Source organism: Artemia franciscana, chromosome 8 (assembly GCF_032884065.1).
Source record: "Artemia franciscana chromosome 8, ASM3288406v1, whole genome shotgun sequence".
NCBI lineage: Eukaryota > Metazoa > Arthropoda > Branchiopoda > Anostraca > Artemiidae > Artemia > Artemia franciscana.
Genome location: NC_088870.1, coordinates 42,985,556 through 43,008,545, shown reverse-complemented (window position 1 = coordinate 43,008,545; position 22,990 = coordinate 42,985,556). Strand labels below are relative to the sequence as shown.

General features: G+C 33.3%; 1 protein-coding gene across 3 annotated transcripts in view; it reads left to right on the top strand.

The window, feature by feature from the left end:
* LOC136030450 (hemicentin-1-like) overlaps nucleotides 1–22,990 on the top strand; it is a 214,279-nt gene that overhangs the window by 61,934 nt on the left and 129,355 nt on the right. For all 3 annotated transcript variants that reach the window (XM_065709442.1, XM_065709443.1, XM_065709441.1), the window contains 2 exons: nucleotides 640–750; nucleotides 21,064–21,267. In XM_065709442.1, the coding sequence (XP_065565514.1) occupies nucleotides 640–750; nucleotides 21,064–21,267 (315 nt within the window). The remainder of the gene's footprint in view (nucleotides 1–639; nucleotides 751–21,063; nucleotides 21,268–22,990) is intronic.

Sequence of the window (22,990 nt, the reverse complement as noted above, 5' to 3'; positions counted from 1 at the left end):
GATTGAAATGCTCCTCAAATTATTTCTATCCTGATATTCAAGACTAGGATTATTAAAATGATCGTATCAATACACTACTGTAACAAACAAAACGATAAAAAAAAGCAAAAAAACACGCATACGCATTAGCCTTCTCGTACTAATTACAAATTGTATCATTTTTCTAGATTAGATCTAGAAACTTTTTTAACAAGGTCGTTTCACAAGTTTACTACGATGGTATCATTTTTATTAAGATCAATCTTGTCTTCTGGGGATGTTCTCAACTTTTTCTAAATGTGGTAAATTTTTTTCAGGTTTTTGACTTTTAATAAGTAACTTTAAATTCAATCAAATTTAAATATCTAGAATTGTCATGCAACGCAGGGTCTTTTGAGTTTTTTTACAGTTCTGGTTACTATTAAAATGAGTTGCTCCTTACTTTCCGTTCGTTACCATGAAATGTCTGAAATATGTTTTTTTTTATCTTACAATACCGAAAGATATTATTTTCGTAAGGAAATCACTTTAAGTTTCTCTAAAGGGGGATGATAACACCTATAAACAAAAAAAAAAAAAATACAACATCCAAAGAGTTGCATATAGTAGTAGAAATTCACTAGAGATTTACTACAACTAAAATAAATATTCTGCTTTCAGTTCCGCCAGTATCAATTCGTATTACCGATGAAAGAAATCAGGAATTAACAAGCACCACAGGGTCTTACTCTGAAGGACAAGAAATGACACTCCTTTGCAGTGTGTCAGGAGGTAAGTTTATTTTAACAATTGAAAAGAGAAGCCACCATATTCGTCTGAACAGTGGATCTGTCCTGTTCATCATGATTGCCACTGTTGCTTATGAATAATTGTGAATCTTCCGATCTATTCAACTAGGAACATTGCAATGACATTATAAGACATATGGAATTTGAGCCTGTTTCTGAGATAGTAGGACAGTCGTCCTTCAAAAAAGAAATTATGATAATCAACTCTATGAAAGAAGCAGCTCTTTCTAAAACTAACCGAAATTCTAAAAAAAATAAGCAATTGAAACATCAAAAGAATTTACGGTTTGTGCTAATTTAAAATATATAAGAATAATTAAGTTTAATGTTACCCATTAAAAGCTACACTGCCTGATTTTCAAAAAAGTAAAGAAGCACTTTCAATTAGTCTGGTAGCATTACTGAAGATCGTACCATCATATTCAGCATGTTGGAGAACCCTAATGTAGTGGTATTGAGTTCCTATCTGCTTAAATATAGAATTTTGAATTTTTGCCACAATAAAGATCAGCGATGCTTGAGTAGTAATGAAATTGTTAAGCATGGCAGGACATAATTTGCATACTCCTATCAGGCCGTAGCAGCCAGATCCAGCTTATTTACATAACCAGTTTACATTATCATAAATGTAACCTTATTGTCTCAGTAGTCCTATACTTTAATGTATATCCAGCTGATTTACATAACCAGTTTACATTACTATTAATTAAGCAGTAGTGAAACGGGTTTACATTATCATAAGTTTCGTTCATTGACTGAATGTAAGGCAGGATTTTAAATGTACTATTCTAAAAGACCCCGGAAATAGAATTTTAAAATCATTTAATGAAAAATACTAAAAAAGTAATGAAAAAAACTGTCAAAAAAGGTCACTAAAAATATTATTTTCTAAATTAACCAAAAATTAATAGTTGATGACGGGGAAAAATTTCTTGCTAGTGTTTGTAGTAACACTTTATCCGTTGATAACCACTATCACCATCTTTCAGATATTAGCATTATACGGAAAGTAAAAAAAATCCTCTATAAATATCATAAACCACATATTGTCGACGTGCCGGAACCGTTACCTGTGTAAAAATAACGTGGTAATAGATATTGAACTTGCAGGGAAAATAAAAAGGGTATTTGCAGATAGTATCACCACGGAAATTAAAGACAGTTCGATGAAAATCAAAGCATCGGTGAACATTAATAGTTTCATTGGTAGTATACCAATTAGTGAACATTCGTATTATCGTTGGTAGTTTAACAACAAGTACTACCATTGAACGAAATAATATCAATGATGTAATGTGTGATGAGATTGTAGGTGCAACCATGATAAATGTTGTGTTTGGCCGCGGAATGAAATAAGTGCCAAGTCAAGATAAAACAAGATGAATTATCTTTTGGAGTGGATTCAAAACATTAAATTTTTTTATGATGATATTAATAACATATAGTATTGTACGTGTAATTATTTCAATAAGAATATTTAGTTGAATTTCATTGCTATATTTCCAATATTTTTAGGGTACCCTATGATCTTCATCACTTAAAAGTATTGTCAGAAGTCAGAGATGCCAGAAGATGAGTTTTGAGACAATGACACTACTATCAGGCTCACAATTAGTACTAGGTTCTGAAATAGGTTGATAAGGTTTTTATCAAAGTCTGAGCGTGATGAGCTGGATTCTTTTTAGAGCTAGAGAAATATCAAGTGGGAAGTTATCAAGATTCAGGGGCATGTGGTATGGGAATTTTTCAGAAGTCAGACACAAAATATTTTTCCAAAGAAGAAAACAATCCAGATGTTCTGAATTTTTCCGTAGAAGTCAAAATAGTAACACTTCATTTCTGGATTTTCCCAAAAAAGAAAAAGTTCCAAAATTGTCCGAAGACGAGAAAAAAAGTTACATTTCTATTCTGAATTTTCCAAAATCAGAGAAAAAATCCAAGTTCTTTTCTGAATTTTTCCAAAGAGGGGAAAAAAGTTCAATTGCTGCCAGGAATTTTCTCAAAGAAGAAAAAAGATACAATTGAGTTATGAAGTTCTCGAAAGAAGAGAAAAAAAAATACATTTCTATTCTGAATTTCCCCAAAGCAGAAAAAATATTAAAGTAATTTCCTGGCATTTTCCCAAAGAGGAAAAAAAGTTACACATCAGTTCTGAATAATTCCAGAGAAGCGAAAAAAGTTCCAATTCTGTTCTGAATTTTCCCAAAGAAGAAAAAAATTCAATTTCTGTTCTGAGATTTTCTCAAGAAGAGAAAAAAGGCATGCTAAAGTTCTGATTTTCCCTAAAGAAAAGAAAAAATTTCAACTTCTCTTCTGAATGTTTCCATAGAAGAGGAAAAATTTACCCTTCTTTTCTAAATCTCCCTAAGAGAGAGAAAAAATTCAACTTTTTTTCTAAATTTTTCCAAAGAAGAGGAAAAAAACTTCAACTGCTACCCTGAATTTTTCAAAAGAAGATAAAAGTACAATTTCTCTTTTAAATTTTTAAAAGCGGAGAAAAAACGTTCAACTGATGTCCTGAATTTTAGTAAAGAAGAAAAGCAGTTAAACTTCCAGCCTGAATTTTTCCAGAAAAGAGAAAACAAGTTCAAGCTCTTTTCTAAATGATCCTATAGAAGACAAAAAATTATACTTCTGTTCTGATTCATTTTAATTTCCAAATTTTTTCTGAAGAAGAGAAAAAAGCTACGCTTCTGTTCTGCTTTTCCCCAAAACTGAGGAAAGAGAAAAAGTTCTGAGAAGAGAAAAAAAGTCTAACTTCGGTTCTGCATTTTCTTGTTCAGATTTTTCCCCAAACTGAGAAAGAAATTTAAAATCGTATTCATATTTTTCCATAAGAGAGAAAAAAGTTTCATTTCAGTTTGGATTTAATCCTAAGAACTGGATAATAGTTACACTTCTATTCTGAATTTTGTTCTGATTCTATAACTAATTAAATCTTTTTTCTTTTTATAATTTTGTTCAGATTTTCCCCAAACAAAGAGAAAGTTCATTTTCTATTCTGATTTTTTCCATAGAAGAGAAAAAATTTACTTATCAGTTCTGACTTATTCTATAAAGAGAAAAAACTTGCACTTCAGTTCTGAATTTTACCAAACAAGAGAAAAGCTACAATTCAATTCCGAATTTCTCCGAAGAAGAAGAAGAAAGTTAAACTTCTATTTTATGTTTCCCAAATTAAGAGAAAATATTAAAGTTCATTTCTAAATTTTCCAAAAGAAGAGAAAACATCAACTTCTCTTCTGAATATTTCAAAAGTAGAAAAAAAAATTAAACTGCTGTCCTGAATTTTTACAAAGAAGAGAAAAAAGTTGTACTTCAATTATGTATTTTTTCAAAGAAGAGAAAAAAGTTAAACTTTAGTTCTAAATTCTCCCATAGAAGAGAAAAAAGTTAACTTCTGTCCTGAATTTTTCCAAAAAAGATAAAAAAAACTCCAATTTCTTTTTTATTTTTTCCAAGGAAGGGAAAAAATCATTGCTACAGATCTGGATTTTACCAAAGAAGAGAAAAAAGTTCAACTTTTTTCGAAAAAATTCTAAAATTTTTCGAAAAAAGCAAAAAAGTTCAGCTTCTGTTCTGAATCTTTCTAAAGAAGAGAAAAAAAAGTTCTACTTCATTTCCGAATTTTTTTTCCACAGAAAAGAAAAAAGTTGCACTTCAGTAATGAATTTCTTACGAAGGATAGAAGAAAAGTTTAAGTTCTGTTCTAATTTTTTCAATAGAAGAAAAAAAAAGGTATTCTTCCGTTCGGATTTTCCGCAAAAGAAGAAAAAAGGCTCAACTTCTGTTTTGAATATTTCCTTAGAAGAGAAAAGGTTATATTTCATTTCGGAATTCTCACAAAGAAGAGGTAGCTTACGTTCCATAGATAATTTTTGGAATACGAGATGAAAATAGTGTATATATACTGTTCATTTTTTTTTCTTTGTTAAGGGTGAACATAATTTTTGTATGTGTTAGTAATTTTATATTCAGCAGTTTGACAGTCAATTTATAATGAAGAAAGCAGAAAAAAATCTTGTGAAGTCTTGCAACTTCAAATTTTTCTGTCAAAGCCAGAGACACATGATGAAAATAGTGTATATATGCTGGTCATTAAATTTTTTCTTTGTTAAAGGTCAACAAAATATTTTTATGTGTTAGTTCGTTTGTAATCAACTGCTTGACAGCCAATCTATAATAAATAAAGCGGAAAAAAGTCTTGTGAAATCTTGCAAATTCAAATTTTCCTGTCAAAGCCAGAGACATATGAGCGTGAATTGCAAGACGCTCAAATATTTCATCTGGTCACATTTGTACTACTGCCTTCCATTCATTTTCAGTCAGAGATGGGGGACACGTACCTTTTTTCATCTATGGAAAAATTCCGAACAAAAGTGTGACCTTTTTCGTCTTTAGAAATAATTCAGAATTAAATTGCAAGTTTTTTCGCTTCTATGGAAAAAGCAGAACAGAAGCTGACTCTTTTCTTCTTTGGGAGATTCTGAATTGTAGAACGAATTTCTCTATTCTTTGGAAAAATTTAGAAAAGAAACGGAGCTTTTATTCTCTTCCTTGGGAAAATTCCAAACACAACTTGAACTTGATTTTTCTCTTCTACGGGAAAATACAGGACAGATGCTTAATTTTTTTCTCACCTTTGGGAAAACTGAGAACTGAAGTTTAACATTTTTCTCTTCTTTGGAAATTTCAGAGCCGAAGATTAAATTTTTTTTCTCTTCTTTGGGAAAATAAAAAAAGGGTAACTTTTTTCTCTTCTTTGGAAAAATTCAGAACTGAAGTGTAATTCTTTTCCTCATCGCTTGGGAAATTCAGAATAGAAGTGTTACTTTTTTTCTTCTTTGGAGAAACTCGGAACTGAACTGTAACTTTTTCTCTTCTTTTTGAAAATGGAGAACTGAAGTGTAACTTTTTCCTCTTCAATGGAAAAATTTAGAACAGAAGTAGTGTTTTTTCTCTTCTTTTGAAAAATTCAGAACAGAACTTGAACCATTTTGTCTCTTGTTTCGTTTATTTCAGAACGAAAGTTCAACTTTTCTTCCTTCTTTGGAAAACTTTCAGAAATGAGGGGTAAATTATCTCTCTTTTATGTAAGAATTCAGAACCGAATTTGAGCTTTTTCCCCTGCTAAACTGTTTTTCTTCGTTGGAAAAATTCAGAACTGAAGTGCAACTTTTTTCTCTTCTATGGAAAAATTTAGTATAGAACTGTTTTCTCTTTCATATCCTTTTTCTTCTTTGGAAAAATTCACAACCGAAGTTGAGGTTTTTTCTGTTCTTTCGAAAAATTCAAAAATGAAGCATGAATTTTTCCTCTTCTATGGAAAAACTTAGATTGGAATTAGAACTTTTTTCTCTTCTTTGGAAAAATTTGGATCTGAACTGTAGACTTTTCTCCTCATTGGAAAATTCAGGAGGGAAGCGTATCATTTTTCTGTTCTTTGTAAAAATTCAAAATTCAAAATTAGCTTTTTTCTCTCCTTTGGAAAATTTACGACGGAATTTCCACTTTTTCTCTTCTTTGGGAAAATTAAGAACTGAAGTGTAACTTTATTCTCTCCTTTGAAAAATTCAGAATCGAAGTATAACTTTTTTCTCTTGTTCAAGAAACTTTAGGACAGAAGTTGAGATTTTTTCCTCTTCTTTTGAAAAATTCAGAAGAGAAGTAGAATGTTTTTCTTCTTTTGGAAAATTCAGAAAAAAATTTTAACCTTTTTTTCTCGTCTTTTGAAAAATTCAGAATAAATGTATACCTTTTCTTTCTTCTTAGGGAAATTTCATAACGGCAGTTGAAATTTTTTCTTTTTTCGACAAATTCAGAAGAGACATTAAACATTTTTGTCTTCTTTGGGGAAATAAAGAACTGAAGTAGAACTTTTTTCTGTTCTTTGAAATTTTCAGAACAGAAGTGTAACTTATTATCTTCATCAGGAGAATTTAGGACAGCAGTTAATATTTTTTTCTTCTTTTGAAAATTCAGAAGAAAAATTGAACTTCTTTCTTCTTCGGGAAAATTCTGGAAAGCAGTTGAAATTTCTTTCCTTATCTTTTGAAAAATCCAGAAGAGAAGTTTAACTATTTTTCTCTTCTTTGAGGAAACTCAGAACAGAAGTGAAACTTTTTGTATGACTTTGTGCTTTTCCTAGGAAAAATTCAGAACCAAAGTTAAGCTTTTTTTCTTCTCAGAACTTTTTCTCTTTTTTCTTTCCTCAGGTTTGCGGAAAATTAGACCAGAGATGTAACTTTATTCTCTTCTTCAGAAAAAAAAAATTAGAAATGACGTTGAACTATTTTTCTCTTCTGTAGAAAAATTCAGAAAAGAATTTGAATGTTCTTCTCTTTTTGGGAAATTCAGAAATGTAGCATGACTTTTACTCTTCTTTGGTAAAATTTAGAACAAAAGTTGAACTGTTTTTTCTCTTCTTTGATAAAATTAGCAGTGTAACTTTGTTTCTTTACTTTGGAAAAATGTGGACCTCTGTGGAAAAATGTTCTCTTCTGTGAAAAAATTTGAACAGAACCTGTTTTTTTCTCTTCTTTTTAAAAATTCAGGAAAGAAGTTAATCTGTTCTTCTCTTCTTTGGGAAAATTTTTAACTGAAGGTTTAACTTTTTTCTAGTCTTGGAAAAATTCAGAAACCGAAGTGTAACTTTTTTCTCTTATTTAGGGAGATTTTGAACTGATGTAAAACTTGTTTTCTCTTCTTTGGAAAAACTCAGAACAAAAGTATAACGTTTCTCTATTCTTTGGGAAAATTCATGACAGCAGTTGATTTTTTTTCTCTTCTTTGGAAAAATTCAGAACAAAAGTATAACCTTTCTCTATTCTTTGGGAAAATTCATGACAGCAGTTGAATTTTTTCTCTTCTTTTGGAAAATTCAGAAGAGAAGATGATTGTTTTTCTCTTCCCTGGGAAAATTTAGGTAAGAAGTGTAAATTTTTTCTCTTGTTTGAAATAATTTGGAAGTTAAGCATAATATTTTCTCTTTTTGGGAAATTCAGAGTAGTAGTGTTACTTTTTTCTCATCTTTGGAGAAACTCAGAACTGAAGTGTATTCTTTTCTCTTCTTTGACAAAATTTTGAACTTAAGTGTAAATTTTGTCTCTTCTATGGGAAAATACGGAACAGAGGTTGAACTTTTTCTCTTCTGTTGGGGAAAGTCAGAAGAAAAGTGCAACTTTTTTCTCTTCTTTAGAAAAATTCAGAATAGAAGTGTAACTTTTTTCTCTTCTTTGGAAAAATTCCGAAATGAACTTTTTTCTCCATTTAGAACACAACTTGGACTTTTTTCTCAGTTTTGCGAAAATCAGAACACAGGTGTAACTCTTTTCTCTTCTTCGGAAAAATATTGGGGAATGAAGCGGAGCTTTTTTTTATTCCTTAGAAAAATTCAGAAGAGAAGCTTATGTTCTTTTTGTTTTCTTTGATAAAATTCAGAAATGTAGCATGACTTTTTTCGTTTCTTCGGAAGAATTCAGAACAGGAATTTTTTCTTTTCTTTGGGTAAATTTAGGACAGAAGCTTAGCTTTTTTTTCTCTTCTTTGTGTAAATTTAGAACTAAAATTTAACTTGTTTCTCTTTTTTCAAAATATTCACAACCGAGGTGTAACTTCTTTCTCTTCTTTGGGGAAATTCAGTGTAACTGAATTTCCAACTGACGTGTAACTTTTTCTTTTCTTTCAGAAAATTCAGGGTAGCAGTCGAATTTTTTTTTCTCTTATTTGGAAAAATTCTGAACAGAACATGAACTTTTTTCTCTTCTATGCAAAAATTTAGAACAGAAGTGTAACTTTTTTCTCTTCTATAGAAAAATTCAGATCAGAATTCGAGCTTTTTTCTTCTTGCTCAAAATATTGTTTCCGACTTTTGAAAAATTTTCACCCATCTGCTCTTGAATCTACATAAGTTCCCACTTCATTTATCTCTATCTGCAAAAATCATCCAATTCACCTCTCTCAGACCTTGGTAAAAAAATTATCTACCTATTTCAGATGCTAGTACACCATTTGTGAGCCTTGACGTAGTGCATGTGTCTTAAAATTCCTGTTCTTGCATCCCTGACTTTTGAATAAATATTCTAAGTTATAATAACTAAGATATAATAACTGAGTAATAGGATTACTCAGACATTAAGGTTAAATTTATGATAATGTAAACCGGTTGTGTAAATCGGCTCCATTTGGTTGCTAAGGCCTGATACGAACATAAAAATTATGTCCTGCCACGTTCTACAATGTTCTTACTACTTGGTTGTTTATTTTTTTTTTGTCCCATGGGTTACTTTACCAATCCACTCCACAAATAGAATTGGTGTAGGGCTAAAATTCGACGTAAATGAAAATTGTTAGTACGTTTATAATGTGACCCAAAACATTTTGTCACCATAAACTGTTGTTTTCTGCCTATTTGTAACACTAAATCATGATTTTACCCCTCAAAGGACTGAGTTGCCATCGATCAGATATACTTAGATAAGCAATCGATTAAAATGTATTAAAAAAAACTTTATATTGAAATTCGGCTCCCCATTTGCAGAGGAAATATTTCTGAACGGTGGCACATTCGTTTCAAACAGTTCGTGGCAACGAACTGTAGTAAGCAGCGACCCGGCTCAATAGTAACCGAAACTCTAAAAAATTTAATTTTAATATCAATAGTTACATCAAAAGAATTGCATTTAAGCGCTGATTTTAAATATATAAGTTTCATCAAGTTTAGCATTCCCCATCAAAAGCTACGAGCCTGAGAAATGTTGCTTCATTTTAGAAAATAGGGGGAAACACCCTCTAAAAGTCATACAATCTTAACGAAAATCACACCTACAGATTCAGCTTATCAGAAAACCTAATTGTAGAATTTTCAACCTCCTATCTACAAAAATGTGGAATTTCGCATTTTCTTTTTTTTTTGCTTGTTTTTTTTCCAGGGGTGATCCTATCGACTGAGTGGTCCTAGAATGTCGAGAGAGGGCTCATTTTAACGGAAATTAAAAGTTCTAGTGCCCTTTTTAAGTGACCCAAAAATTGGAGGGCACCTAGGCCCCCTCCCACGCTCAAGTTTTCCCAAAAGTTACCGGATCAAAATTCTGAGATAGCCATTTTATTCAACATAGTCGAAAAACCGAATAACTATGTCTTTAGGGACGACTTACTCCCCCGCAGTCCCCATTGGAGGGGCTGTAAGTTACAAACTTTGACCTGCGTTTACATATAGTAATGGTTACTGGGAAGTGTACAGACGTTTTCAGGTGGATTTTTTGGGTTTAGGGGGGAGAGTTGAGGGGGGGTTACGTGGTAGGATATTTCCACTGAAGAACTTCTCATGGGGGAAGAGAATTTCAATGAAGGGGGCGCAGGATTTTGTAGCATTATTTGAAAAAACAATAAAAAATAAATATGAAATGTTTTTTCTACTGAAAGTAAGAAGCAGCATTAAAACTTAAAACGAAAAAAAAATCATTACGCACATGAGGGGTTCACCTCCTCGATATACCTCACTCTTTACGCTAAAGTATTTTTAGTAATTTCAACTATCTTTTCTATGGCCTTTGTGACTCAGAGGTCATTCTTAAGGAGTTGGGACAAAATTTTAAGCTTTAGTGTAAAGAGCGAGGTATCGACGAGGGTGGTACCCCCTCATATACGCAATAAAAATATACGAATATAGAAGTTCGTTACGTAAGTTAATTCGTAAGTTACGTATATTTTTACCAATGAAAAAGTTTGTAAAAAATTATAAGTTCTAGTTGCCTTTTTAAGTAATCAAAAAATTGGAGGGCAAATAGGCCTCCTCCCTTGCTCCTTTTTTCTCAAAGTCTTCCGATTAATTGCAATTAATTAATATGCAAATTTCGTTTTAATTATTTATGTGCGGAGAGCCAAGATCAAAACATGCATTAATTCAAAAACCTCCAGAAATTAAATAGAAAAAAACAAGGTTTTTTAATTGAAAGTATAGAGCAACATTAAAATTTAAAACGAACAGAAATTACTCCGTATATGAAAGGGGCTTTTCCTCCTCAACGCCCTGCTCTTTACGCAAAAGTTTCTTAGTATTATAAAAAGTAGAGTTAAGAGAAAGAGTCTACCTTTAGCTTAAAGAGCGGGGCGTTGAGGAGGAAAAGCCCCTCTCATATAAGGAGTAATTTCTGTCCGTTTTAAGTTTTAATGCTGCTCCTTACTTTCAAGTAAAACAAACTTGTTTATTTTTCTATTTAATCTATAAAAGTCGTGGAGTCCATTCACGATAAATGGTTAACATGGACACATATTTTAATGCTTAGTTGAACTAAGTTGATTTTTCATGAAATTATATTTAGTTATGCATAATAACACGTATCTATTACGATGGAGGACAGAGGGTCAATTTATAGACAGGAAAAGGGAGAATGAGATACCTATAAGAGCGCATTTCAGTACCTAAATTTTCCTTTTTTTCATTAATAGTGATCTCCGTAGTCATTGTTCACGAGGAGCATCAAATCTAGTGCATCAAATTGGAAATACGACTAAAACTTCGTTCATAATAAAAATCATGTTCCCTGCGTATGGGATACCTGTAATACCTGTTGCAAGTAATACCTGTTGCAAGGATACCTGTAATACCTGTAATACCTGTTGCAAAACGAGATGCAAGTCATCCGGTAACCTTCAAGACCACAGCGAAATGATTTTTCTTGCAAAAGCAATGTTAAAGAACATTCCTTCCTATGCAGTATTAAAGTACTTGAGCCTTTGAATTGACCTTTTCAGGCAATGAACCGGAAATATTTTATTTTGTATAAATATATTTGTTTTTAGTTGTAGTACTTTAATTTATCTGCTGCTGACGATTACTATTGTATGTAGTTGAAATATTTAGAAATTTCACCTCGTTTTTTACTGTATTAAATAAAAAAAAAATAATTTTTTTAGCTGAAAGTAAGGAGCGACATTAAAACTTAAAACGAACAGAAATTACTCCGTATATGAAATGAGTTGTCCCCTCCACAATCCCTCGCTCTTTACGCTAAAGCTTTTAATTGTTTTAAAAAGTAGAATTGTGGCAAAGAGTCAAACTTTAGCGTAAAGAGCGAGGGATTGTGGAGGGGACAACTCATTTCATATACGGAGTAATTTCTGTTCGTTTTAAGTTTTAATGTCGCTCCTTACTTTCAGCTAAAAAAATTATTTTTTTTTATTTAATTTCTGAACGTTTTTGAATTAATGCATGTTTGGTTTTGGCTCTCCGCACATAAAGTATTAAAATGAAATTTGCATATTAATTCTTTTTTTGGCTAAATGGCTTTCTGTTAGTTTTGATCAGACGATTTTGAGAAATAAGGGGTGGAGAAGGAGGCCTAGTTGCCCTCCAATTTTTCGGTTACTTAAAAAGGCAACTAGAACTTTTAATTTTTAATGAACGTTTTTATTAGTAAAAAATATACGTAACTTAAGAATTAACTTACGTAACAAACTTTCATAACCTTATATTTTTATTATGTATACGAGGGGGTTTGTACCCTCGTTAATACCTCGCTCTTTACACTAAATCTGAAGTTTTGTCCCAATTCTTTAAGAATGACCCCTGAATCAGAAAGGCCGTAGAATAAATAGTTGAAATTACTAAAAATACTTTAGCATAAAGAGCAAGGTATTTATCTCCTCCTAAATACCTCGCTCTTTATGCTAAAGTATTTTTAGAACCCCTCATATGCCTAATAATCTCTGTTCGTTTCAAGTTTCAATGCTACTTCTTCCTTTCATTTGAAAAAACGTTTTCATGTTTATTTTTCATTGTTTTCTTATAGTAATGCTAGAGAATCCTGCGCCCTTGTCATTGAATTTTTCTTCCCCCATGACAGATTCCTCCAAGGAAAGATCCTTCAACATAGAAACCCCCCCAGCACCACCCCCAAACAAAATAAAATCCCCCTAAAAACGTCTGTACACTTCCCAATAACCATTACTATATGTAAACACTGGTCAAAGTTTATAACTTGCAGCCCCTCCCCCAGGGACTGTGGGGGAGTAAGTCATCCCCAAAGACATAGTTATTATGGTTTTCGACTATGCTGAACAACATGGCTATCTCAAAATTTTGATCCGTTGACTTTGGGAAAAAAATGAGCGTGGGAGGGGGCCTAGATGCCCTCTAATTTTTTTGGTAACTTAAAAAGGGCACTAGAACTTTTCATTTCCGTTAGAATGAGCCCTCTTGCGACATTCTAGTACCACTTGGTCGATACGATGACCCCTGGGGAAAAGAAAAAAAACAAAAAACAAACAAACAAACAAATAAACACGCACCCGTGATTTGTCTTCTGGCAAAAAATACAAAATTCCACGTTTTTGTAGGTAGGAGCTTGAAACTTCTACAGTAGGGTTCTCTGATACGCTGAATCTCATGGTGTCATTTTCGTTAAGATCCTACCACTTTTAGGGGGTATTTCCCCCTATTTTCCTAAATAAGGCAAATTTTCTCAGGCTCGTAACTTTTGATGGGTAAGACTAAACTTGATGAAACTTATATATTTAAAATCAGCATTAAAATGCGATTCTTTTGATGTAGCTATTGATATCAAAGTTCAATTTTTTAGAGTTTTGGTTACTATTGAGCCGGGTCGCTCCTTACTACAGTTCGTTACCACGAACTGTTTGATAGCAAAGGGACTCGTCCCTATTTTAACTTTTATTTGTTCATCATAGAAAGACAGTGTGGTCTTTGGAAAAAAAATAACTACGTCTTATATATAAAGATTGTAGACCAAGCTAGAGTGTAGCTGTAATTTCAGCAACATTTCGTTGGAAATTGGAAGAAGAAGAAGTCTGTGCCGCCTTCAATTAAAAATTCTACTTACATTTGGGAAATATTAAAGAATTCAAGAATTTGAATAAACCTTGTTAAAGAACCCTCTCGGCCATTGAACCAAAAACTATGTATGACCCGGGAGTGACTATTTTATTCTGTATAAATATAGTTTGTTTTAATTGTACTACTTTAGTATCTGCTGATGACGATCACTGATGTATGTGGTAGGGATATACAAAACTCTTATAGCTGCTTTTCACTGTCTAATAAAAAGACTTATCCCTCTTCGAACTTTTATTTGTTCAACCTCGAAAGGCAGTGTCGTCTTCAAAAAATAGCCCCATTTGGCAGTGGAGGGATTAATTTTAAAGGGATCAATCTTATTAATAATTTCTGTAAATTGGTTCCCTTTGCATAATTACTTCTGACTCTAAGTTTCAAGATCATCGGGTGAAAAATATTTTGCCTCATTTCCGGCCCCTAACCCCTCTCCATCCCTTAGCAAAACGGTGATGATCTTTTTGACCAGGAAAATAATCTCTTAATGTCTCGTTCCGTTTGAATCCCATACCAACATTTCTCTCCCCCTTCCTCAAATGCAAAATTTGTTTATAGGGAAATGACAGTTTGTCTAGTTTACGACCCTTATCCCGAGTACTCTATATCTGAAACAGTTCTAGAAAAGAGGGTGGTTGCTCTCCACTCACTTTCAGCTCTCCAAAAATGTATTACGGCTCTCAATTTCCGATCAATTCAACATCCTCTAAAATTTTACGATCAAGGGGGGGTAATATTGAGGAGGGGAAGATTTCTCCTTTAAGGGAGTAAATTCTGATTCTTTTGGGGTTTAATGTTATTCTTTATTTTGATAGTTAAGGTATAGGTAAGAAGTATTTTCAGATGTTAAGAGGGATTAGAAATGAATCCCCTCCTTCTTGTTCAAACAGTTTTGACTTTTCTCCCAAAGGGAATTGCGACTAGTATATAGCATGGTGTACTTAAAGACTGAAGAAAGCACTACGTGGTTCATGAAACAAAAAAACTCAAACTAGGAAAACTTATAATTTACTGTCCATGTGTACATATACATTAAACAGATTTTTTTCTTAACTTCAAAACCAGAACTCATCGGAAACATTCTGGACAGCTATGTAAACGACACAATAACGTAGAGTTAAAATGGCAAAAAGAAACTGGCAACCATAGCGCAATTCTCTTGAGGTTATTCATACCAGGGGAAATCTTGATTGAGCAAAACAGCTTTTCCCGGCGGGAGAAGTTGTAATCACAAGCAAGGTCATTAACCATGATCCGAAAAAGTAATAATTGGAATAAAGCACACTAGGGGATTACTTCACAAGCTAAAAAAGCAATGAATGACTCACCAGAGTTCTTACTTTAATTAATTTATCATTTAATTAAACTCTAGGATTTAATCCTGAGTCTTGCAGGGTAGTATGTAAATTAATCATTTTCTAGAGCCTGAAACTAATTATGTTTATTTTAAGATATGGTCTTTGCTTCTTATTCAAAATCTGACGCTTTCTATTCTTTACTAATCCTATATTCATGTGGTATTTGGTCTGTTTAAGTTCAGGAATTGAGGAGTCATTAAAATAGTAATGGAGAAAGCACAATGGTGTAAAGCAAACATACAGTATGCGTGGGAAAAAACTCACAGTTCTATAAATTTTTTTTCCTGCAATTTCTTATTAACTTATTTATTATAAAAATTATTTTTTACACCAAGGACTGTAGCAAAGACCCAATTTTAAGGAAAAAAATACTGTTTTTGGGGTTTTTCTTCTTTTTTTTTACAGACATCCGAAGAAAAATAGACTTATTGCTTTCCCTCATAATTAAACAGATATTTTCATACTTTTCTCATACAAAACTTTCATTTTTATCCACAACAGTTATATTAACATTATTGTGGATATTTCCTTAAAAATTATTAAGTTTTATCCAAATTGTCTATTATGTGAACTATGGTTTAACTTAACAGTTGTGTTGGTTTTCAGATTTTTATTAAAATGAAATATTCACTGGCAGGGCTTATCGAATATAAAAAATTAGAAATATTCCTATTGTTTAACCAAATTTACAGTATTTCCATTGAAAAATCACAATTTCAAGTAAATGAGTGGATAGATTTGAGACTAAGCAGGATAATAATATAACTATTTTTTTCCGATACAATTTAGTGATGTAGGATTGTCGCAGTTTTCCAAGGAACACAAACCTTGACTTCAAATGCAGATGATGTAGATATTTCGCATATCAGTTCGCATATAGCATTCATTCAGTGAACATCTTAAACCGGATTTACCCTCACAAAGTTTTTGATAAAACAAGAATGCATTCGAGGTAAATACTCCTACTTTGCGTCGGACCGTTCATTTAGAGTTCAGCAAGGTTAATTTGCTGTCGAAATTTTTTTTGGATAGATTCTGGTGCCAATATTACTCAAAGTGAGTAATTAAAGGAGTTTTATGTGGTAGTATATTTCTACAGTCTATTTTTCTTGGAGTTCAATTACTATTTTTTATAATGGGAGGAAAGAGGAAGAAGGATAAATCTGACGAGTCTTTTCCCACATCCAGTCCTATGGAAGGAATCTCGTTGAAATCACTAGCTGATAGTTTGAGTCTAGTTTTACAGACTGTTAAAGAGAATTCAACTACGTTAAATGAGCTGAATGTTGATTTTAAAGGATTAGAAAAAAGTATTTCTAAGATCGAAGAATCTGTATTGGAATCGACATTGGATGTGGAAGGTATTAAGTCTAAAGTGATCAGCATGGAGGTAGAGACCAAAGATTTGAAGAACGAAATTTCAGTTGTGGTTGATGAAAATTCTTTACTGAAATCGCAGTTATCTAGCCTAAAGCATACAATGATGAAACCGGAAAGTAAAGAAACAGATAAAAATATTCTAGTATGGAACGTGACAGCGAATGATACTGTAAACGCTAAGGCGATTTTCGATAGTGTAATTTCGTCATGCCTTGGAATTCATGAGGGACCCATTTACACGATAGCTGATGTTAAAACTGAAAAAAAGCTGATAAAGGCTATCATGGAGAACAGGGAGCTGAAAGTGGCAGTTCTAAATTGGCTCGAAATCTTCTTAGAAAAACTATCATGGGCAATCAGAATGTTTTTTTATTCGATGATTCTTCCCCGCCTGCTCGTGAACTTCGAAAAACACTTTTAGCTTTGTTTTAGCTTTTTTTTTGTTTTGATAAGAAAAAAGTATTCCTTGAATTATTTGTTGAGTTAGTTTGGTCCGATGCAATAAAAATAGTAATAGTGACTCGCATAATGGTATCTTCTGCTACCACAAACATTGTGTCTTTTTTATTGTGTTGTTATTTGTTTGTTTGTTTGTTTGTTTCTTATTTATCCTTACCTTGATTATATTATCATTATTTATCCGTATCTTGATTATATTATTTTTTTATTTTTCTTTCCTTATATTTTTTGCTTATATCTGTGGTCTGGTGGGCTTGGTCGTGGGGCGGAACTACCATCCGCCATGAGTAAATCGACGATTTCTGTTAGTGGCCAGGTTAGTATCAACTCTTTGGGGGAACGTTTACTTGAATTACAGAATAATCATTTAGATATTGAAAATATAATTAATATTTCAATTGGAAGTAGAAATCAGATGAATAATGACTCTAATTCGGCTTTTAAAAGTAAGTATGTTTCGCAATTAAATGGTTCTGCCTCTTCTAAACGAGCTGATATTTTCTTTGTGTTTCATCTGTGACTTAGCTCATCTTTTGATGAGCTGAAACGGATCGTTAGTGATGGAACTCCTGATGTTATAGGATTATGTGAAACTTTCCTGGATTCAAAAAAGGATATCCTTTTAGATATTCCAGGATACAGGATGGAGAGGCTGAATAGGAAACAGATGGCCAGAGGTGGCCTATGCCTTATATTGCTGATCGTCTTGCATATAACGTCCGAAATGATTTGAGCAGAAATGAGGAAGGAATCTTTGAATCCCTTTTTATTGAGATTAATTTAATGTGTAAGTATTTAGTTGTGGGTTTGGTTTATAGGTCCCCCAGTGGATTTTTTTGTCACTAGATGTCTTAAATAATTTTGTGCTGGTTAGTGATATTTCTGATCATTTTCCCGCTATTTCCCGATATAAGAGTGCTGATCAAGCGCAGCGTATAGCATCACCATCTAGTCTCCCATTTTTCTGCTTAATTAAGTCTGCTTAATTAAGTCTGCTTAATTCTCGTCTGGCTGATGTACGATGGGCTAGTTTGGTTTCTGATTCAGATTTTACACCATTCTTTTGATTCCCTTTATGATTTACTTAAAGAAGGAATCCTGAAAATTTGCAATCGGGGTCCATGGATGACTTCGGGTCTCCATAAAAGCTGGAAAAGGAAAAATCATTTGTGGAAGCTTCACAAGGCTTCTTCATCTGTAGCTCATCACGAACGATTCGAGGCCTATAGGAGTATATTTAATTCTTTATGTCGGAAGGCAAAGTCTCAGTATTATCATAGGAAATGTTCTGAATTTGGGAAGGATGTTAGGAAGACATGGTATTTAATTAATTCAGACCTACTCCTCCTCTGCCTTCAGCTACATCAATGCTGATAATCGATGGTAAAACAGTCCAAGGAGATGTAGATGTTCAGCTTGAGCTTACCTCTTATTTTGCTAATATAGGAAAGGTAACTGCATCCTCTGCAAGCTCTGCAACTTCTCGTTGCAATTTCACAGCCTTTCTTAGACCCTCATGTTTGAAGTCGATGGTCTTGAATTCTGTTTCTGAATTTAAGGTAGCTCGTATCGTGAATGCTCTTAAAGGTTCATACTCTTCAGGACCAGATACAATCCCTACAAGGGTTATCCGTGCCATTCTGCTTGCTATTCTGTCACCATTGACTAAGCTCGTCAATCTGTCTTTCGAGAAAGAAATTTATTCCTGAATCTCTCAAGCGAGCTAAGGCTATAGTACTCTATAATGGTGGTTTTCGGAGTGATCCTGCTATTGATTTCTCTCCTATTTGTTTTCAGCAAAATTTTTGAGAAGGCTATGCTATCCAGGCTTCTTAGTTTTCTGGATGCAAAGGATTTTTTGCATGGTTTCCAGTTTGGATTCCGAGTGGGTCACTCTACGGAACATGCTTGCGCAGCTTTATCGAATTTCATTCATTCGGCAATAGATTCTGGTCATATACCGGCAGCCTTATTTTTGGATCTTCGTAAAGCTTTTGATTCCTTGACTCATCGTATTCTTCTTTGGAAACTATCGCATATTGGTATAAGATCAAACGCTTATTCTTGGTTTGATTCATATCTTTCTGGTAGGCTTATTTCAGTTGATCCGCTTTTCCGGAGCCCTTCTGAAGTATATTATGGCGTCCCTCACTGATCTGTTATACCCCTCCATAAAGGAGGCGATAAAAGAGATATTTCCAACTGGAGACCAATATCCATTCTACCGCTCTTCTCAAAAATTTATGAAACAGTAGTGTATAAGAAAATATACGAGTACATAAATTCGCTTGGGTTTTTGTCAGATTCGCAGTTTGGTTTTAGAAAAGGTCATTCTACAGTGCATGCCGTTCATCACCTTTTAGATTGTGTAAATAGTGCGTTAGAAAATAATTTGATCCCTCTAACTATTTTTGTTGATTTGAAGAAGGTGTTTGACACTGTGGATTTTGAAGTTCTACTGAAAAGACTGCGGAACCTTGGAATTAAAGATACAGCATTAAGTTGGTTTCGGTCTTATCTGTGTGGAAGATCAATGAAGGTGGTGATGAGTGATATATCTAGTGCAGCTATGTCTATAAATTGTGGTGTTCCCCAAGGATCAGTCCTTGGCCCGTTACTCTTCTTGGTATATGTGGATACCCTTCGATTTTATCTAAATGATTCAGTTTTAACCTCTTTCGCCGATGATACAGCTATCACAGTGTTTACCCGGACTTCAAAAGAGGTCGTGCAAAAAGCGAACCACGTCCTTAGTCGGCTTCATGTTTTTACAGCTCTAAGCTCACTTTCAGTAAATCCAAGAAAAACAAATTTTATGGTGTTTAATAGAACTGGTGTACCTGAACTTCTTGAAAATGTGCTTTATAACGGTGTTGGCATAATACAGGTGTTTTTTTGTAAATATCTCGGATTTTATATTGATTGTAATTTGTCTTGGAAGAAGCATGTTGAAATAGTGTCGGCAAAAGCAGCTAGAGGATTGAGAGTGATGAGGAGGCTGAAAAAAGTGTTCCTGGTAGCAGTTGTCAAATTGTTATACAGTGCTATTGTGCACCCCTACATCACGTACGGTTGTTCTGTTTGGGCAAGCAATTTCGTGATGAATTATAAAAGAACTCAAATAATACAAAATAAAGCACTGCGTCTGATAGGAGAATTTCAAAACTGTCAGAATACTGCGGAGTGTTTTAGAAAGAACGATATTTTGAACATAGGCGAGCTACGCGATTACCAGCTAGCGATTTTTGTTTTTTAAAGTGTAAATAATCTAAGCCCTGAGTACTTTCATGATTTTTTTAAAACTAACTCGTTTTATCACCCTTATTTTACCCGAAATTCGGAGGATTTGACTCACGAGAGAAGAAATACAACGAGAGCAGGATTTGTTCTCAGGAACATAGGTGTCAGCGTCTGGAATGACCTTCCAGAATTGGTCAGAGCGGCAGTAAGTCTGGCATCATTCAAGAGAATGGTTAAATTCCATTTTTTTAAAAGGAGAGAAGTGTGATAAGAGGAAAGAGTGTTTATTTATTTAGTATTTAATATTAATTATTTTGTTTTTTTACCCCCCCCCCCCCCAAGGATTTTTTTCTTCAAAATCATTTGAGGAAATGATTTAGCAGATCATTCTGATTAGAATTGCGGCCACAGTCAGGACTCTTCTGTCTTAAGAGTGGCCGTTAATGGTAAATTCTTTGTTTAATTTATACGTTTTGGATGAAAATAAAAAATGTCTATGTCTATGTCTAAATAAGGATATAGTCACAGAGTCCATGTATAGACCACTACTGACATTGTCTTTGGCTACTTACAAAAGGCACTAGATATGATTATTTTCTTTTAAATTAGCTTTGAAGCAATTCTCCATAAAGTTTTCGTTCATAACGTTTTCAAATTAACAGTAATAATTCCTAAATCAACTTCAAATGACGGTACTCCCTCACTTGGAAGTTTTTATGTGTGTTTTGAAAATTTTATTGTGTTTTAGATTAAAATCGTCTGTATATTTCCCGGAATCTGAGTCACTCAGTGTTTGAAAGGATGCTTGATTAAACTAAAATATCCTTTTTTAAGGATTTTTAAGGATATTTACAGGGGGTTAAGGGGCTTGATGCTTGATTAAAAATGTTATTATTAGTTTTCGGGCTGTATTAAAATTTTAAATAAGGTTTACCTTGCAATTCATATTACCTGTTCTATCTCTAATGATTCCCTTTATGTTAGGATTTATTTTGTTCTTGCTTTTTAGGAACCCCACCGCCCAGTGTTTACTGGTGGAAGGATTCCTTGCTGTCTGATACATCTTATTTCAGTCCAACTCCTGGTGTCTACCAAAATTTTCTAAACGTTTCGAAATTATCAAGGCTCGATATGAATTCGAACTTTTCATGTACAGGAGATAACACAAATATGACGGCACCACTTATTCGAAGTGTCTCCGTTAATATGTTTTGTAAGTAAAACGATTTTTATGTGTATGGATTAAATTAAAAAAAAAAAACAACTAAAGAGCAACCTTAAAATGACAACCAGCAGAATTTACCAATTTGTTATTGGGGAAGAAAATCGCTCAATTTTCGGTCTCTATGCTAAAGCTTTACCATAAACAGATTAGTGCAATCAGGAAAATGCATATAAAGAAAGCCCTACACTGCTTCAAGGGAGGTCATAGCTGCCATTTCTGGCGTGGTTTCAATTGACTATAGAGATATCCTTGTTATGTTGTTTTTGCGAAAATTGTCCTAATGTCTAGCCAAGTTTCTCTTCTCTGGTATTTCCCTTACTTTGCCATTCTGCTGATCATAATATCTTTACTGAAGAATTATATGCTCTATTTTCGGACACAGATATTATAATACAAAAGAATATCCCTTCCTCTCTTGCTGTTCCCCGTAGACCGTTTTCACCAATGTCGCTAGGTGGACGATGAACTTTTCTCGTAATTAATTTAAGAAATCTTAAAGAGTAAACAACTTCATTATTAGCAGAAATAAAATGTAGTAATCTACCAATCGTTGAACTACCATAAATCACCATCAATAATAAATGTAACCGAAAACCAACAGAAATTAAATAATTAACTGAGTAAAAATCAAAGCGAGTAGAAACTAACACGATTAGGGCTGGTAACCCCCTTACCTTCCCAAGACCAGAACGCAATACTCAGAACAATAATCTTTTTTCACTCTTAAAAAGGGAGCTATAAATTCCAATTTCCCATCAAAAGACCCCCATCCAAAGTTTATAAGAGCATCCATTACATAAAATCTTTATTTCCCCCAGAGTGTTACTAAAAACTCTTGTCCAAGCACCCTAGGGGGTTGTGTTAACCCTGGAGGCTTTACTATATGTTCTAGTGACAGTTTCTAACAAAGTGGTTATATCATAAGTCAATAAGGTACGTTTGTTGAGAAAATGTAGGTGTAATATTGGTCCTTGATCACTTTAACTCTTAAAAAAGACACTTGCGAAGTTTATATGACCATTCCTTCCAGAAAAAACTTACATGTTGATAATGGGAACTAGCATAACTTATAGCCCTTGCCCTGAGGGCTGTGGGGGGTTGTCATTTTGTTATCCCAAAGACATAATTACTAGGCCTTCCAAATGTGATGAACAAAATGGCTATCTGTAAATTTGGATTGGAAAGAATTGCCCTCCATTCACATTTGACTATTGAAAAGGGCACTGAAACTTTAAATTTCTATCGAGTGAGCCCCTTTCGAATTTTTGACGACAAGACCTTCTTTACCAAGTGGTCTCGTTTAAATAAATAAAAAATAATGCATTTGCCAATATCGTCTTTATTTAGGCAGCGCTATTGCGCTGCATATGAAAAGGATGATCTCTCTTAAAAATTTTAACCCGTCTCCCTACTTAGCCCAATTTTTAACTTTTAACGAACTAAATAATAAGCACGTCACTTTAGAAATCGATTATCAAGATTGAATAAATCGGACAGTATCAATGAGAACCAGAATTACTAAAAACCAAGTAAGTTTACAAAAATTAAGTAAATGCAGATCGAAAGGAAAAAAGAAAAACAGCTCATTTAAAAAGTTAAAAATTGCATATGAAACGGATGATCTTTTCCTTTGCAAAACTAAGAAAAATGATATTTCACTCTGCTCGTTTGGCGGTGTCAATAATTTTTATCACCTCCTTTTTGAATGTTC